Below are 18,218 nucleotides of genomic sequence, written 5' to 3' on the forward strand. Positions count from 1 at the left end.
ACACGGAGTGATTCCGGAATGGTGCCCGTGCTCACCTGTGCTGCTGATACCTCACTGTGGGCTTTCTAATGTATGGCAAGAGGGTTCTGAATGCCTGGCTTCAGATGGGGATGGTTCAGGAAAAGACTGAAGCTCCTTGACATCTTAAAGAGTAGGAAAAGAGGAAAATACTCTGCTGATTAAAGAAAGCTTACTGGACCTAGCTCAGCCCATCTGGCTGATGCCAGCATTGAAGGGGAAGGATAATTGCCTACACCATCTGTCTCCAAGAGGGCTAATTGCTGACATCAGATATCAGCAGGGGTTCATGCATTTCTTCAGCTACCTATTTGGTAGTCTCAGAAGCCAAGGGAAGAAAGAAGGGCGCCGTTTCTGGATGGTATGGCAGGCACAGGGCTGATTTTGGAGAAATTAGCCTCTGCCTTGAGCTTCTGACACTTGACTGTGACTTCAGCAGGTCCGAAATTAGGAATAAACACCACGTGGCAAGTATCATGAGGCAGTGAAAAATGTTTCTTATGTATATACACACTGCCTAAAAATATCTTCTTGTACCCTATAATGTTCCCAAACACCTTTCCAGACAGTCTCATCATGCTTAATCACTATTTTCAACTGAAGTATTTGTCCTTGCAGAACAAGATCTTCCCTGTAAATCCATCCCCTGAGATTACAAGAAAGTTTAGATGTCTCTCAAAATGTTTTAGTTCTGTTGCAATCAAAATTTCAAACCTTACCTTGCACCACCTTACGTAGCAAACTTTATCTCACAAACAACAAAAAAGGTCAAAAGATGAGTTAAAGAAAGTAAGTTATTTAATCCAATTTAGACAGCAAGGGCAAGGATATAATGCAACTTGTAATGCCTGAACATCAGTTCTAGCAGAGAGGAGTGAGAACTGGATGTCTTCGTTGGCACAAGCTCCTGAGGATGCCAGCCAAGCTGGAGATCACAGGAAAATCCCCCCAGCAACTCCACGGGGAGCCTTTTTCCTAGGAGGGGCTGAGAGACCAGGTGAATGGAAGCTGCACTCACATGCAGCGGGAGAAAGGCAGGATTTCATTGATTTCAACATTCTAGAGAAGTTTGTAAAGCATCTGCTGGAGCGCAGATTTGGACTGGCTGGCATCAGCTGCTGTTATACAAAGGGAGGAGGTGAATGCTGCAAAAGCCTCAGCCAGGCTGAACAGAGGAATCATTGTTTCCCAGGTGTGATGGGCATTGCAGACACTGCCAGGGAGGAAGCAGAGCTCTGAATTCCAGCTCTGTGCCCTGTGCTGGGGAAGGCAAGACGGGGCAGGGCTGTGGAACCACTGGGAGGATTACAGCTCACCTCCACCTCCCAAAGCCAGCTGTAATTAGCACGGGGATCAGTATGGGCAGGATCCCAGGGGAGCCAGAACAGCTCACAGGAGCCTTGTGAGGAACCCCTCCTCTTACCGAGTCCACAAACAATGGCAGGAATTTAGACTGGGAAATTGAGGTAAGTCTTGGGGAGATTGTTCCTTGATTAGTCCAGGTGAGCAATGCAGTGAGCATTGCTGATTGTCTGACCAAGTGAGAAGTGAGAAGTGTATCCTTTACCTCAAGAGAAAAAAAACTCAGGGCATCTCCCAGAGTTTTCCTCACAGCAGGTTTGGGACAAGACAATGGATACTCTGCTCAGGGATCTCAAGTGATTGTGAGCACATGCCAGCTGTACATTTCCAAAAATCACACTTTGGGACCTTCAGACAGCACAGTACAGGCAGATCAACAACGTGCAGGGAAGACAGAATTCTTCATTTTCAAAAGTAAGCTGCCCATAATTAAAATCAGAGAATACCAGCTGGTAACACTGTAGGAAACACACTTACTGCCAGCATTTAGTATCCTGCTCCCTTCAAGAGTCAGATATTGTTATAATTTAAAAGAGGATGCAAAATGCTGAGGAGAACCCAGGTGACCTTCGGAAGCATCTAAAAAAAGCCCTTGTTTTCCATTGTGAAAGGTTCCCAAGAAGTGTTTTAAAGGATAATTGTACTTGTAGGAGCAATTACAGTTCTGTACTGCAAGGGGAGCTGTTGGCACATAATACCATGATTGTGCATTAGATCATCCACTGGCTCCTGTAATATCCACTTCCAGCTATAAGGAGTCATGTTTCAACACCTCCGATTCCCTGGTGCTGACAAGCTAAACAACTTGTTTTGTCTCTGTGAGCTCTTCTCTGGTGATTAACTGCTTATGGTGAATACTAATTATATGGAAGTACAGTACAGTAGAGATACTGTCCTACTTCCTCTACCTGCACCATCTCCGTCCTCTTCTGTAGAGACACTGCACTATAAATTCAGCAAAAATCAAGAAGATGGCATTTTTCAGGACCACAAATAGGCTAACCCGTCTCTCACAGCAAAGCTGCCTTCATCTTCCTGTCTGCACAATAAGTTCAAAGGCAAAACACTGCACGTTTGTAAATGCCTGTAATAATGCTGGAAATAAATTTGCAACAGGATGTGTGCAAATGAGTTTTGGTGGTGGTAAAGGCAGAGCAATGTCCCCAGTTCCCCATGTCCCACTCTGAAAATTTACCCCAAATCATCCATTCCTGAAACTGCACCTCAGACTAAAATCTTTCCACCAGGGAGCCTACGAGAATTTGTTCTTCAATTTTGAATCTGAAGTGCTTTTTGAAACGCTAACACTGCAAAATTAGAAACCATTAAACAATATAAGGCAGAGAGTGATTAAATCTACCAAACACATTCAAAGCAGCTTAAGCTACTTTTTAATTAAAAAGGAAAAGATATCACTGGCAACATTCAGACATCTTTATCTAGATAAAGTTAAGATATTATTCAAAACACAGAAGATGCTGATCATAGAATCATTTAGGTTGGAAAAGAGCTCTAAAATGATCGAGTCCAAGCCCTAACCCAACACAGCCATGCTCACCACTCAACGTTGTTCCCAAGTGTGATGGTTGTCACAAGGGTCCTTGGGTGAAGGAAGAGACGAGATCCTTGACTCCATGATCAGAAGGCTTGATTTATTATTGTAAGATATATACATATACTATAACTATACTAAAAAGAAAAAGAAAGGAGATTTCCAGAGGCTGCTACCTAAGCTAAGAATAGAATAGAAAAAGCATGATAACAAGGCAGCTCTCTCCGACTCTGTGTGAGAGAGCTCAGTTCTGGATTGGCCATCAACCACAAACATCCAAGATGGGCCAATCCAGAAGGACCTGTTGCATTCCACAGCAGCAGATAACCTATTGTTTATGTCTATCTCTGAGGCCACAGATTCTCAGAAGGAAAAATCCTAAAGAAAGGATTTTTCACAAAGAGAATGCCTGCGACACCTAAGTGCCACAAGCTGGTCCTGCTGGCCACACCACTGCAGGCACAAGCAGGTGCCCCTGGAGCACAGGTATGCAGGCTTGGGGCACAGAGCACAGCCAGTGCTGCAGTGTGATCACTCTGTGCCTGCTGATTAAAGGAGTGACACCAACAGTGGCCTCCCTGGGAGGGTGAGTGTTCCTCCTTCCTCCCTTGACAGGATGGGGGCTGAAATCACAGTGTCTGCAGCCACAGAGCAGTGGGTAGCAAAATGTACATACCAGGGAGGGACAGGATCAGACTGTTTCAAGAGCCAGCTTCAATACAAAACAAAAAGTCAATATCCTATCGGTATTATTTTATTTCCCCTTAAGCAGCAAATTTAAACAGAAAACAGCATACATTTTAAAAGACACGTTTAGACCCCAGCCTTCTGGCTCAAGCACTGTGGTTATGTCCAGCAATTGCCCAGCCGAGTTTAAACCTGCAGCACTAAGTTGTTATAGTCATTTCAAGAAAAGAACAAGAAAAATGACCAGCAGTTTCAGTCAACCACAGGCAAGATGCCAGGAGCCAAAGATCAGCCTCCCTCAGGCTGAGATGATATCATCTCCTCCACGGTCCTGGAGCTCTGAGTCCAGAGCACTGAAAAATCCTCTGGTGAGCAGCCTCACCTCTTGGTTTCTTATTACATCTCTTCCTCAACTTAACAGAAGATTCCCAACATCCGCTGCATGCAGCACGTGGGGTGTGTGCTGGCCTTACCCAAGAAGCAGGCTCTGAAATACAGCACAGGCACTTGGTAGCTGCTGGAGTAGAGGACGTGGTACTCGTAGCGAACCACTTCTTCTGTGCTGCACACCCCGGCGGCCTGGGAGTCATCCGAGGGCTCCTGGAACGACACACGAGGCCACAGCAGCACGTCAGCCTCTGCTGCTGTGCCCAGGGAAACTGTCCTGGGCTCAGTAAATGCGCACAACAGAAATAACGGCAGCCACCCCTTTCACTGCACTGCTCGTGCAAACTCACAAGGGAATTTTTCAGCGCTAGCAAGAAAATCAGAGAAGTCTGAAACCTACAGACATCTTACATGCTCCCTTCCACAAACTATTTGCAAGCCCTTCCAGATTTGAAATCTTTCTAAGCTGCTCTCTCTAAAATCTTCATGGCACAGGAACTGGCACAATAAGGGGACTACAGCTGTACCTGTCCTCATTACATTCAGTATAGACCATTTTAGAAGTGTATCCTTAAATAATCCGGTTTTGCTTGCCAAAAGACAAATCAAATGTATCCACCAAAAATCCTCTGATCTACTTTAAAGGCTTTTTGCCAGGAGTTGCTTTTGCTAATAATATAATATATATAATGTACTTATAATAACATAAAATGTAATAATAAAACTGAGAGCATTTTTTTCCCTGTTAGTGTATATTTCAGGTGTAAAGTACTAAAGTTTATGGTAGATTTGGAACAAATCAAAATAGATGAAACTAACTGCATTGAGATATACCACAGCTGCAGCACGAATTTCACAACATTTCAAATTAATATTCCAACAGTGCTAAGCACGCAGTTGTTTGGACTTTTCTAAAAGCTGTCATAACTCAATGTCTCTGAAAATGTAACCATTAAATTAATAATGCCACTAAGATTAAACATAAGAGCAAACTTTCCAAGAAGACACTCTGGGTGTGGACTTGTTCAGTGCTCAAACCCCCAAATTTACATGCATGAACTAAGCAACCATAATGCCCCACAGGTTGGGTGTGCATTTCATGACTTGGCTATTGCCAAGCAACCCTGAATATTGACTTATGGTATCTGTCCAAGCAAAACAGAAAAAGACTGAGCAGAAAAGAAGAACCAGCATCCTCTGAACACTATGTTCATACAACACACCAGAAATTTAAAGATATTTTGCATTTTTATCTCACATCCTTTATCCAGTCAGCAATGGATGAATCGCTATATGAAAAAAAATATAAAAACTGATAAACTTTAACAGTAACAACACCCAAGATATTTTCATGTTTTTTTTCCTGATGTGACTTTCTCCAGATTTAGTGTATTGGGCTCCCAGATGCTGCTGAGGCAGAGGCACAGAAGGCCACAAGTGAAAGCCCAGACCTTGGGAAGCTGCAGACCAAAGAACTGCCCAAACATTTTTGGACACAAAGTGAGAAGATCACAGATGGCCACGGAGCAGAGGTTTCCTGGTAAATTCCAGATGCCTGCAGGAAAATGGTTGATTTTTGCTTATGGGGAAACAAGTGCCTAAAGCACTGTGTGGGAATGCTTGAAAACATGCTCTCTGGGTTAACCTAGTTTCAAAAACTGTATGTGAAGGGATCCTGAAGTCAACCTGCCAGAAGGACAGTGTTGATTGCTGTTCCTGGTGTTACAGGACAGATAAAGACAGGTATGACATGCCCAGTTCCCACATACATGAGTGACAGACCAAGAAGGGATGTTCCTTTCCTCCTCACACAAGTCATACCTGGTGGTTATATGTAAAATACAGCTTAAAAGAAAAAGATTCTTCTCTATATAACACTGAACCTTCTTTACAATTGATTAATGCTTCATTAAGAATAGCAAAAGAGACCATCAGCAGCCTGTGGGAAAAGAAAACAAAAAACCAAACCCAGGTACAGTCTGGGTGGGGAAGAGAAGGAGTCTGTGCTCAGAACCGAGCCTACATGGTGCTTCTCAGGCATTAATGTTTCATCAGATACCACGGCCTTGCCTCCTGCTTAGTCACCAGCTTACCCTGCCCTAAAAGATACTTCTGGAAACGGCAACACTACCTGTTCCTGCGTTAAATACCACTGTTCTAGAAAAAAAGACTGTCTGCATACACTGCATTCTGTATATAATGGTAAAATGACTAATTTGTGACTATGTTAGATCTGCACACAAAGGCAAATAGCTGAATCCTTCTCAGGGCTACTCTAATCCCCCTTCCTCTCAGGAAACAGCAATTTCACGTTTTCTGATTTAAAAAGACACATCACTGATGTGCAGTCGTGCTCTTTACAGTCTCTGCAAGTACAGCCCACAGTATTTTTGCAGGCAAAGTACATTTTGTAGCCTACAAGTTTCGATGGTATCTCTGTAGCTGATGAGATGAACTTTGCTGATGAGATGAATAAAACAAGTACAGTCATTTTAGGTGATCTTTGAAACAGCTAAAAATCTACAAATGGGTCACTAGAACCAAGAAGCCTCAGACAGTTTTATATCAGCCCACAAGACCTCATTTTCACTCTTTAACCTGCTACTGATAAAGCCATAAATACAAAACACAGGTGTAATTTATTTTAAAAAAGCAAAACTGACACTTTATTTTTACATATGTCATGACAGCCTATTTTAACTCTTTCTCTGAATAATTGTTCTAGTTTTTTTTTCCTATTTATATTGCTCTTCTGACTATTTTTGAGCTGATGCTGAATTTTAGTTACTGTACCGGACAACACTGAAATCAAATTTAAATTTGGATGGTTTTGTAAGTGCTGCAAAACATTCACATGTGCAGACACCACAAAACAAAATACAAAACACAAACATCAGCCTTAAAAAATGTCATATACAACACTAACCAAAAAAAGCATTTTAACCCAACTGCAATCATTAAAAATTATATGAAGAAAGTTGTTTCTCAATTTTTTTGTTTCTGATTTTCAAATTTACTTGCATGCCTGCTATGCTTCAAGTTAAAACTGTGAATCCAGGACTGACTGGCTGTTTCCTAAATAAACTGGGAAGCTGTCATCAGGAAGCATCTGCTCCTCTATTGCTCTCAGGTAAAATCACTCCTGTGCTATCATAATGGACTATTGAGCAGATGTTTAAAAGCAATGTATGTATTACAAAGAAGGTAAGCAGCAACTATCTAATTAATTACATTAGTTCCATCATAAATGAATTACCACTGATTTTAATTGATATAAAATTGTCCTCAACCTTTAAGTATCCCCAAAACAAATTAAGTTGATTTGTTCCTTTTAAAATGCTAAATTATTTAAATCAATAGGTAAGAAGCATTGCCAGGTGTCATTCTGGAGGCAAAATAACATATTTGTACTATTTCTATTCCTCCTGATGAGGAAGGCAGGTTTAAAACCTGGGATAACAAGTTAATTTGACAGCAGGAGAGAGTTAATTGTGGTTTTGGGTAGTTTAGTGGCAGCAGGGCAGCAGGGAGGTGTGGGTTAAGGTACCTTTGGAGGGAGACCATGAAGAGAAAGGCAAGGCAGACAGGGTAAGCTGGGAGGGTGACAGAATCACCTAAAAAAATGGATTTCCCTACTGACACCAAACTTTCCTATCTCCACCTCACCTTCAGAGGCAAACTGGGCCAGACTTTCTTGCTCAGCCTGAATTCCCTTAGAAATTAAGAAGCAGGCCCCCTTTTGGGGGAAAAGGTAAGAGAAGTGGTGCAAATAAATATTTCTCCTGGATGTCCAGATACTGTTGCCCTTCTCCCAGTTCCCATGTTCCACATCTCCTTTCTTGCTGCCTTGGCCTCTTTATTCCTGCCTTGTCCAGGCTCCTGGGAGATGCTCCTGCAGGAACACAGCAGGACTGGGAAGAGGTGACACAGGCACAGGTATGGGTAATGCTGCTTTGAGTGTGAGGAGGGGAAAAAGGAGATGCAACCCAGATTAGTAAGCAAATTTCCCTTTATTGCTTGGAATGCATTTACATCTAACTTCATTTCAGCCTCTAAAGTTGAGAGTGTATCACTCTTCCTCTCTCCTCAGAGGTCCAGAGCCACCACTGAGAAACACAAGAACTTTCAGGAGCAGCTCTTTCAACACTCCTCCCCTGGCAAATAGGGGGATTTGAGCATGGAAACTGAACGGTAGGACAGTGTTCATCAGGGAGAATTGAATCAGGCTGATGAGCAGGGCGTGGCCACGTGGTGAGATGTTATCTCTGCTCTCCTCCCAGCTGTTCTCCCAAGCATCCAAACTTCCAGATCCAGTTCTTGCTGCAGTCCCTGTGGGCCCAGTCTGTGCAGGACATTTTCCTGCAGGTTTTGGTCCCTCTTGTGCAGATTCTCAACTCAACTGAGACCTCCAGGCCTTGTGGTGCCTTTGCCACCACTGGTCACTGACCATGCAGTGCGGAGTCACAGTGGTCAGCAAGGTGACCCTGCCTGGGGAGGGGGTCACTGAGTGCATTTACTGACTGTCACTGGTTTTGATCACTACTAAATGCTCACACTGTGCTCAAATTTACAGGCTCTAATCAAAAGTAGCCCACTGTACCACAGCCTGTAAAAATGCAGGTATCTCCCCGAGGAATTTCAGTGTAATATGGATGTTGTACAAAACCCTTTACCACCAGCTGCACCATTTTTATGTGCATTGATAAACTGCTCTGTTAAGTGAAGAGCACATGGGGAATCCAACCACCTCCAGGTGCTTTCTAGTGCTGACATCACTAGTGACAGATGAGGAAAACACAAGGAAAGCAGAAGTGGTCTGAAGCATAACGAAGTTATCTTATGGATTTATCTTCTGTGTGCAGCTACAAAATCCTCTCCATTGTCTAAGACTTCTTACAATTTAGTCATCCAAGTGAAGAACCTGGTTAAATGCTCAATAACAGAGAAAGAAAGTGGCTCTTAAATCATTTGGTGATGCCTAAAATACTGCGTGCAAGGAGCTTTCTTTTGCAATTCACAGCTGCCCTGAAAAGCCACTATGTCACCAGTGGAGTCAAGGTAAACAGGTAGTGGATCCCTGAAAATGTCATTTTCCAAAGGGAACTCTTCTGACTGAACTCAGCACCCTGTCCATTACACTATGAAAGCATCCAGTCATTTTCAAAGTAACTATTTCTCAAAAAAAGTTCACCCCCCCAACCCCAACCCCAGCCCTTTTGTTATTCACGGCATACCAAAACACCAAAACCAAGACTTCCATCCCAAAAAGACATGGCACACAACACTGCAGTAGTTCCTCATGCATGAACAATCATTTCTAACAGATGGAAATTAGATTTGTCTTTTGATTGCTTCAAAACCACTATCACAAGTGAAAGCAAAGCCTTTTCAAGCAAAAGAAGCAACGGACCGTGAAAACAGAACAGTTGTGAATTTTGTCTTCATATAAAGGTGGGGAGCTGTTACAAAATCACTCCTCATTCTTCCTGACTTGTCATATATAAAATGTAGAATTTGGTGGCTTTTCTCCTCCCACAGAAGAAACATTTTCTCTTGTTTCAATGTAAAGAGTACAAGGCTGTCTGCACAGGGCTGGAACAGAGGCATGGTGTGTTAGGAACCCTCTCCTGATGGGAATGACAGGAAATCTGGGAAATGAGGCAAAGAAATCCAAGGAGACAGAGGGACTCAGCAGCTGAGGGAAGATGGACCAACCCAAACTACCTACAACTCCTGAAAGGAAGATCTCCCTGAAGCTACAGACACACCTAACAGAGGATCAGAGCAGCCCCACCTGGAACCACCTCCACTACCCCCACCAATGTTCTGTGCCAGTGTTATTCCTCCGACTGAGGAATTCACAGCAGTTTTCTCTCCATGGAACTATGGTGGGATAAGGAGCAGTGGGAGATGGTGGTGCCTGTACCCACTCATTTTTGCCACCTGCCTTCCAGGAACAATCACAGCATCCCAGGGCTCTGAGTGCCACCTCCAGGTGACACCTGCAGGGCTGGGCACTGCAAACGCCCCTGGGCAGTGCCAGGGCAGTTCCTGAGCCCCCTTTCCATGGGGCAATTCCTGTGCAGAGCCACAAGGGCCCCCTGAGCCTCCTTTTGAAGGATTTTCCCATCATTTTTGTCATTATCTTCCATTTGCACAAATTGGAGTAAGCTACTGCTTTGAGGTTAAGTACTATTCCACAAGATTATTGCTTCTTCGGAACTGAAGTGCTTCCAGGACTGGGCTCTGTGCTTTACAATAGGCAAAAAAAGGGGAGAAAAATTGCTACACTAGAAGACAACAGTAGCAGTTCAGCTGTATTTTAGGTCAGCTTTATTTTTTTTAGAACAAGGATTATTATTTCTGCTTTGTGAATCACAGCGGCAACCCAGTTTTGGCCACGCTTAATTCAACAGGGAGACTGACAGCAAATGCCTACAAACCTTTACTTTTTAGAAGACAAACTCAAATCCTCATTAATTTCTCAGATGGGAAACTGTATGAAAACGATGCCAAGACTGACAGACAGTGTTTAACAGTAATTCTGGTGAAAAAGTTACAGACAGAAATGCTCAAATTATCACAAAATCTGGTGCTGTAAAAACAAGGCATTTGAAATTAAGGGCTGCAATTAGAAGCGGCTGCACTGGTGCCCACCCAGGACTCTCCAAGGGAACAGCTCTGACACCAGGACAGTGACTTACTGCTAGAAATAAAACAACCGGATGCTGGCCACTTGAAAAAGGAAATGGCATCTGATTAAGTTAATATCTGACAAAATGATACATCTTGAAAGTTACTTGAGACGCTAACCTAAGCTTGGCCATAGACTCTATTAGATAAGCACAACCATTAGAAACAATAATCATAAACAATGTAGCTTAATTAGAACTGGCTTATTTGGATGTGAGAGATCCAATCCTATTACCTACATGTTAGGGCTAAAGCACATGTGTTATTCTTTGATTAGGAAAACACGAAGATGATACTAAATTATAATGATCCATTTCACATTTAAAACAGCCTGAATTCAAAAATTTTAGCTATCACAGAAAATATTTATAAAATTACTCAAAATAGTTGTGAAGTTACTCCTAAAATCTCCAAAAGAAAACCTGAATTTGTTCCTACACTTAGACAAAAAATGACAGCACTTTAGGATCCAATGATTGTTTGCATTTGGAAATATCCAAGTATAATAACTATCTTTTTAAACAGAACAGGGGCAGACCCTACCAAGTCAAGTATGTTCAGCTTTTGCCCACTCTTAAAAGTTATTTATTGTATTCGTAAATGATACAATAAAAGATGCATTTACCTTCAACTCTGTAATCACTGCTACAAAGGAAATACAAAACTCTGAACTCAGACTAGGGCAGGTCAAAAGCCCTTAAGTTCATTTTCAAACACAATACTCTGTAAGAATATTCTAAATAGTAACAAACACAAAGTTATCAAATGTCAATGATCACAAACACACCAAACGTACATTGGAGACATTCACAGTGGCTGGAGATACTTCCTTTATTAGCCTGGTCTCAAATGAAAACTGCCATGGAGTGTAACATGGTCTTTTCAATTTCCAGAAATGTGGCACATAACAAGTCTTGATGCAAACTTAACCACTTTGAATCTGCTTTACACTTCTTTAAAGCCAAGTCGAAAATCTGCATGAATTATTGACAATGTTTTTGTCTGAAATGACTCTTCCAACAGTCTCCATTCAAACTGTGTTTTATTTGACAAGAAAGCCCAGAACAGAATTAAGAATACCCAAATATTTCCACTGCTGTGTGTGGTGGGAAACGTGGGGTGAACAGCACCCACAAACATAACAACCAGACAACACCACTGTGGCAGAAGGGTTAAAAACACCAAGAAATGGTACATAACTGCACTTGGCCAAGCTCGTGGATTCTTACCAAATAAATCAGCATAATGGCTGAATTGTTAAATAAATTAAACTCATTTCAAGGAATTATTCTTGTAGTTGAATTGCTCAGAACTAGGTGGAGGGACCTCAAGAAACTGTTCTGTACACAACTGTTCAACAAGCATATCAAATTTTCCCTTCAAACTTTATAAATAACCCACATAAAATACTTCAAGCAATTAGCAAGTTGTTCCAAAAAATGTTCAAACTCATTATGCCACAGGATGGGAAACAAGAAGCAAGGAAAGAGCCACTAATTGTACACATGTGCAGAGAAAAAGCCAGAACGTGGCTCTGACTGTTGGGACATTTTATCTGCTCTCATTTCCCTCAAAAGCTGCTCTATAATTTATTCCTTCCATTTGATTAAGGTATCTCAGGGGTTATTCCATATATTTATCCCTATTTGCAACTAACTGAAGTCATAGCTAAGACAATGAAGTACAGACTTGGTTAAATTGCTCTTGCTTCTCAAAACTGAGATATTCCAAGTGTCCTGAAGGCATTCAATTCCAAAACAGGAAGCCAAAGAGGAGAGCACTCAGTAATTCTAATCATGTGCAGATCTCTTGGAAAGTATTTTCCTAAACATTTGCTGCAAGAACCTTTAATTGTACTGCGTGCTGCTGCTTGTATCCCAAACAGGGTCCCACAGCAAGATATTTACTACTTAAATTGTCTCTGGTAATGTAAAGAAATCAACTGGAGACAACCAGGACCATGCTTCCCTAAATATTAAACTTCAGCCAAGTGCAAAACCAGGGAATTTGGGGAAGAAAAAGCAATTAAAAATATGTTAATATATTTTTAACATCCCGTACGATGGCTTAATTCATAAAGCAGAGGCTACAAATGGTAGTGTTGCACCAAAATCAAAGATAAGTTAATTGATTTTTTTTTTCTAACTTCAGTTTATAGGTTTCTGCAACTCAACTGCAATCTCTGAATGAATAATTTCAGGAAAAAAAAGCTTGGTGTCCACATGAAATTTCAAACACTACTGCTGGAGTCCCTATTCCGTTTCAGGTAGCAGAGGAGTTTACACTGAGTGGATCAGGAATTAATGACTGCAGAAACCAGTTCCCAGGGTCTTTCATAAGCTGAATTCCAGGGGACTGCACCCAACTTACAGAAAAAAGGCTAATGATGCCTTTTTATATCAATTTGCTTGTTTTTGCAAACGTCTACACGCCCATGCACAGCGTGAGCGCAGGTATGTGGAACTCTTTTACAGTAGGCTTCTTTCCCAGAGGAAAGAAGCTTTGGATTTTGCCTTTGGATTTTGTAGAATCATGGAACCATTTAGGCTGGCAAAGACCTGTAACACCATCAAGTCCAAATGCTGATAAGCATTCACACAAAACTGACCTCTCTCAATAAAAAGACACCATGGCCACTCATATTTACAGGATCCTGGTACAGTTAGAGTTTTAAACCAGGAAAAGTATTGCAAGACATTTGCCTGTTACCTAAACAGAGAATAAAAGCACAGATGAAGAAAGAGCAAAATATAAATAAAACAAAATAATAAAAAAAATTAAAAACCAAACCAAAAAAAAAACCCCACACAACAACAAACAAACAAACTACAGGAAATTATATTTCTAGTGGTTTTGGATGCAATGTTGGTATTATTTCTTCACCTAAATTTCCTGAAATAACAAACAAAAATATTTTTATGTGGATTACCAAAGTTCTAAGATGATTATAGGATAGCTGCTTACATAAAATAAATCTGACTCAAAGACTGCGATTAAATACAAGGAAAAATACATGAAGATAGGTGCATTCATGATATTAAGTTTATTTGACTGCTCAATCTCTCAAAAACAACCAACTGCAAGACACCAAGTCAGGTGGGAATCTCATCTGCCATCAGACTGGCAGAGATTATTGAAATTTTAATGTCTTGAATGGAAAATCAAGAGCGTGCTCTGCTTTCTAGGATCAGACAGGAATTTTACAAGTTCAAGAAGCGGCAGTCAGGATTTTGTAACAGATCTTTGTATGGTGGAGAGGGAAATGTGTTCTGGCCTGCCATGGTGACCACAGAACCACAGAACAGGCATTTCATGGGTCCTCCTGAACTCAGCATCTGTTCAGAAACTGCCTATGATAAGCTTTCCAAATCTATGTTTAGATTTTTTTTATGTATTTGAAAAATAAGGGAGATCATGAGTTAAAGCAGAAAAATTTAAATGGGGAAGGACTGGAATTTGGAAGAGGCTTAAATTTATTTAAATCAGAGATACAAAAACTTCCTAAAATTTTCACCCTGAAGTACTGTAAAACAATACATAGGTAAAACTGCAGATTTGAGTGAATAACCACCTCACAAATTATACCAAGAGTATGAAGAGAAAACCCCTACAGAGAACAAAAAAGACGTATGGCAAGCAAAAAAACCCTACTTCTTGAAGCCTACGTTTAAAGAAGAAAGTAAGAACTGCCAAAATTCAAGTGGTACTTACAAATGGCAAAAGGGATTAGAACAATTTCTGAAGGAAAGAACAATTCATCATACAGAGCTATGTAGAAATTGGATTAAAACTTAACATTGGTTTGTCAAAGAAAGAGCAAGCCAAAGGAACCTGATACCTCCCCCTGATAAGATAACTGAATTAGTGGACAAGGAAATGCAGGAGATTCAATCCGGCTGGATGCAGTAAAATATTTGGTACCAGGCCAAATGGGAAGCAGTTCTTTAAAGTGGAGAATATGGGGATTATGTTCAAAATGTAATACACAAGAAAGTGGAAAAGGGGAGACAATAAAGTGAAAAGCTAAAAAGAGAATTATTGACCAGGAGACAGTCGACTAACAAAGCACCTCCACAGCTGGGCTGTAAAGTAATCTTAGTTACAATATTCCTCCACAACCTGAGCACAAAAGCAGGAGATTGTTGACAAATTCTGCTGATGATACAAAGCTGGGCAGCACAGTCAATAGAGCAGGAGATGGAAACCGTGGCAGGAAATGGAGTTTATAACAGCAGCCCTGCCACGCTGAGCTTGCCCACGAGCTGATCGCAGCCCTGCTCTCCCCTGTCACACCAGTATTGACAGGGCCAACAAATCACAAGACAAATGCCCCTCATTCCCTGCTGCCACCAGGGATCCCACACACACTGCACAGAGCTCACTGCCTCGGCCGTGATTTACACCCAGAACAGAGAACCAGAAATGCTGAGATCGCCCAAATGCTGCCGTTTCCACTCCGTGACAAAATTCGGGATTTTAATATTTGTCTTTTTATTTAATCAATACTGAAGTTAAATATGAGCACTTTTCACAGGACAAAAACCTTCTGGTCTAAGGTGGTAAATATTAAAATAGAAAATGTCAGAATTTCCAAATTAAAGTGTGCCACATAAATCTGAACAGGCTCACCTGGAATCAGCTGGACATTCAGTTTGATAATCCTGGTAGTGTGCATTAGGGCATTAGTGGGAAAAGATTTTAAAAATACAGCTCTGCTGGGCAATGCAGTAGATTATTAAACTTGCTAAAAAAAAACTTTCAGAAAAGTTTAAAACCTTGTCACATATTCATCAGGATTCATCTGATCCTAGATGAACTACTTTGTTTGTCTAATCAGAAAACTAAGTTCCTGAAAAAAAATCTGAGTTTGTAGAAAATGGATTTTCTACTCAAAAATTCTCTTGACGCCTTCACCTGTACTGCAGTATCCACACAGCAGTAAGCAAAAGAAAAGTGAATGTTCATTAAAACTGCAGTCATAACTCTGATAAAAGAGAAAAATAAAGCCACTTCACAGTCACAGAAAATCCATTAATTTCAAATCAGTACATTAAAACATGTAACATTAAGCTCGACAGAAATTTAACCCCAGTTTTCTTGTTTTTATTATCAACCAATTTTAGGATGGTAGAGGAATGCAGACCGCTACCCTGAATACTGATTATACAAAGTTCTGATGTGACCCAAAGTTTGTTCCAACTTTCAAGGATAGTTACAACCTGTATCATAAATATCAAACAGTTCTGTCCTGAGGTTTTCTATGAAAAAAACAGTCTTTAGTGATATGACTTTTAAGCTGCACCGTGCTTGCTTATCCTACAGCTCCACCCTTAAAGAAGTTAGGCAAAATTTTCAGCAATAAACCCAAGAAGATAAAGATACAACAGGAAAGGCAAAGTCCTAAATAGATTTTTTTGTTGTTTAACATAGGAATAGCTGAAAGGAAAAGTAAACATTGCAATGCAGTGATGGATTAATTCAAGGTAAAGTTCTTGCCTTAATGGTTTCAATAAATATTTTAAGAAGGTATTCCAATACAAAGTGACAATACAGAGCTCACTGAATATTCTACATCAAGATTACTTTTACAAAGTTATTTCGCTCTGTTTGCTTCTACCCCCTACAAGCAAGAACTACTCTGTGAAAACAGAGACAAAAAAGTGAAAAGCTTTGATCAAACGTACATTGCAAAATCACAACAGAACAGAGAGTATAGTTTAGCTATCCTGATCTCTCCTGCCAAAATGCTGAGTATTTCCAAACATTAAAAAAAAAGAAAACACCCACCCCCAATTAGTGACTTCACATCTCACCATTTTAGTAAAATAACTTCAAAATTGGTTCTGTTTAGGAACATCAGCAACTTTTAAAACAAGTGATGGCAGTAAAGCACTCAACAAATATTTTAGATATCTTTGTTTTCAAATCCAAAAATTCCAAAATACAAATCAAATATTACTGGGCTGTAATAATTCGGTAGTAAAATACCTATGTATTTTAAAAGTCCTTTTAGTTTAATTTTACAATTGAAAATGGTGAAAAACATGCTGGATGCTTCACCACAGGTGAGGAGAACCTCTAATTACAGGACAACATCACCATGCCTCAGACAGCCTTGAACACACGCTGGCACCTCCACTGCTTTACCAACTGTAAAAACCATGCTTTGAAACAATCTAACAAATCACTTTTTGAAAGAATTACAACTCTCTGTGCTAAACACTTATTTAAAAACAAAATCACTGCCAATAGTTCTGTGAACTATTAGACATCTTTTCAAAGCACGGAGACCCTCACATCAGAAAGAATACCATTTCCAGCAACCTTAAGAAACAGAATGAAATAATACCCAAAGCTGCAAACACCAAAATTTATTCATTTCTTCAGGTGGTGCAAGAGTTTCATCAGATATAACCCAGGAAAACACTACAACTGTGTCTGTAGAATTAATAACATTACCATGCCAGTAAGTAACTTCCAGTGTAAACCCACGTCTCTAGAGAAGCAACAGTAAATGCAAGATTTGTTTGCATCTTTAACTTGAAAATGTAATTTCAACACTAGGAGGGTTAATACTTTTGAAAATTTAAAAAAAGCATTAATCGCAGAAACAGGTGCCAAAAGCATGCTTAAAACACATCTGAACATACTCTTTTCCCACATTTTCCTCTGTAGAAGAAAATACCAACTCTTTATATAGTCTTTGGAGGAAAGACAAACACAGGAAAGAAAAAAGAAACATGAATTTTACAACAAAAACTACAAATACATATATTTCCTTAAAATCATGAAGGATGATGACTGGGTCACACAGCTTTCCAAAACTGACTGACCAGCTATGATGTAGTTGCTTTGCTCCATGGTTCAATAGAACTTCTGTGTCTTTCCTCCCTTTAATATTAGCTGCTTTCAAAATAACTGATTTTTTTTTTCGTTTACCTCTTAATCACACAGGCATTAAAGGAATTGTTGATACTGCAGATATTAAGCAATAGACATAGAACCAAGCCAAATTTGGAATGGGCAAGGGGAAAAATCAGATGCTCGATAGAAACATGTAACTTTGCTAACCTAAAATAGAAAAAAAAATAGTAATATTGAATACTTAGTTATGGAGATAAGCCTGAAGAAGAAGCATATGCCATGTTGAGAAGTGAAAAAAAGTTATTACAGATTTTAATTTGGTTTTAAGGTGTAAGGTTAGAATCTGGCGAGTTGCCAATGTTTAGCACAACTAATGCCCATTCTATTTTATATTTACATTTCCCTCCACCTAAGTCTTTATCCTCCAGTAGTTTACACAATAACTTCTTTAGTCCATTGAACTTGTTCCTTTGAACAAAAGCAGTGCAATCCCATCTGAACCTGTGCAGAAAAGAAACAGTTATGCTGTCTGCTCCGAGCCCTGTCATTTCCATGAGGAAACATGACAGTGCTCATATCATTGCTATTGGTTGCCAATCACAACTGGGAACTGTCTGAGTCACTCAGACAAAATCAACCTAAAAAGAGCATATTA

At 40.3% G+C, this 18,218-nt stretch overlaps 1 protein-coding gene across 1 annotated transcript in view; it reads right to left on the minus strand.

The window, feature by feature from the left end:
- ATG10 (autophagy related 10) overlaps positions 1-18,218 on the minus strand; it is a 57,561-nt gene that overhangs the window by 18,429 nt on the left and 20,914 nt on the right. The window contains exon 3 of the mRNA XM_014309467.2: positions 4,093-4,219. Coding sequence (XP_014164942.2) covers positions 4,093-4,219 — 127 coding nt within the window. The remainder of the gene's footprint in view (positions 1-4,092; positions 4,220-18,218) is intronic.

The sequence above is a fragment of the Geospiza fortis genome, unplaced genomic scaffold (assembly GCF_000277835.1).
Source record: "Geospiza fortis unplaced genomic scaffold, GeoFor_1.0 scaffold43, whole genome shotgun sequence".
In the NCBI taxonomy this organism is placed as follows: Eukaryota; Metazoa; Chordata; class Aves; order Passeriformes; family Thraupidae; genus Geospiza; species Geospiza fortis.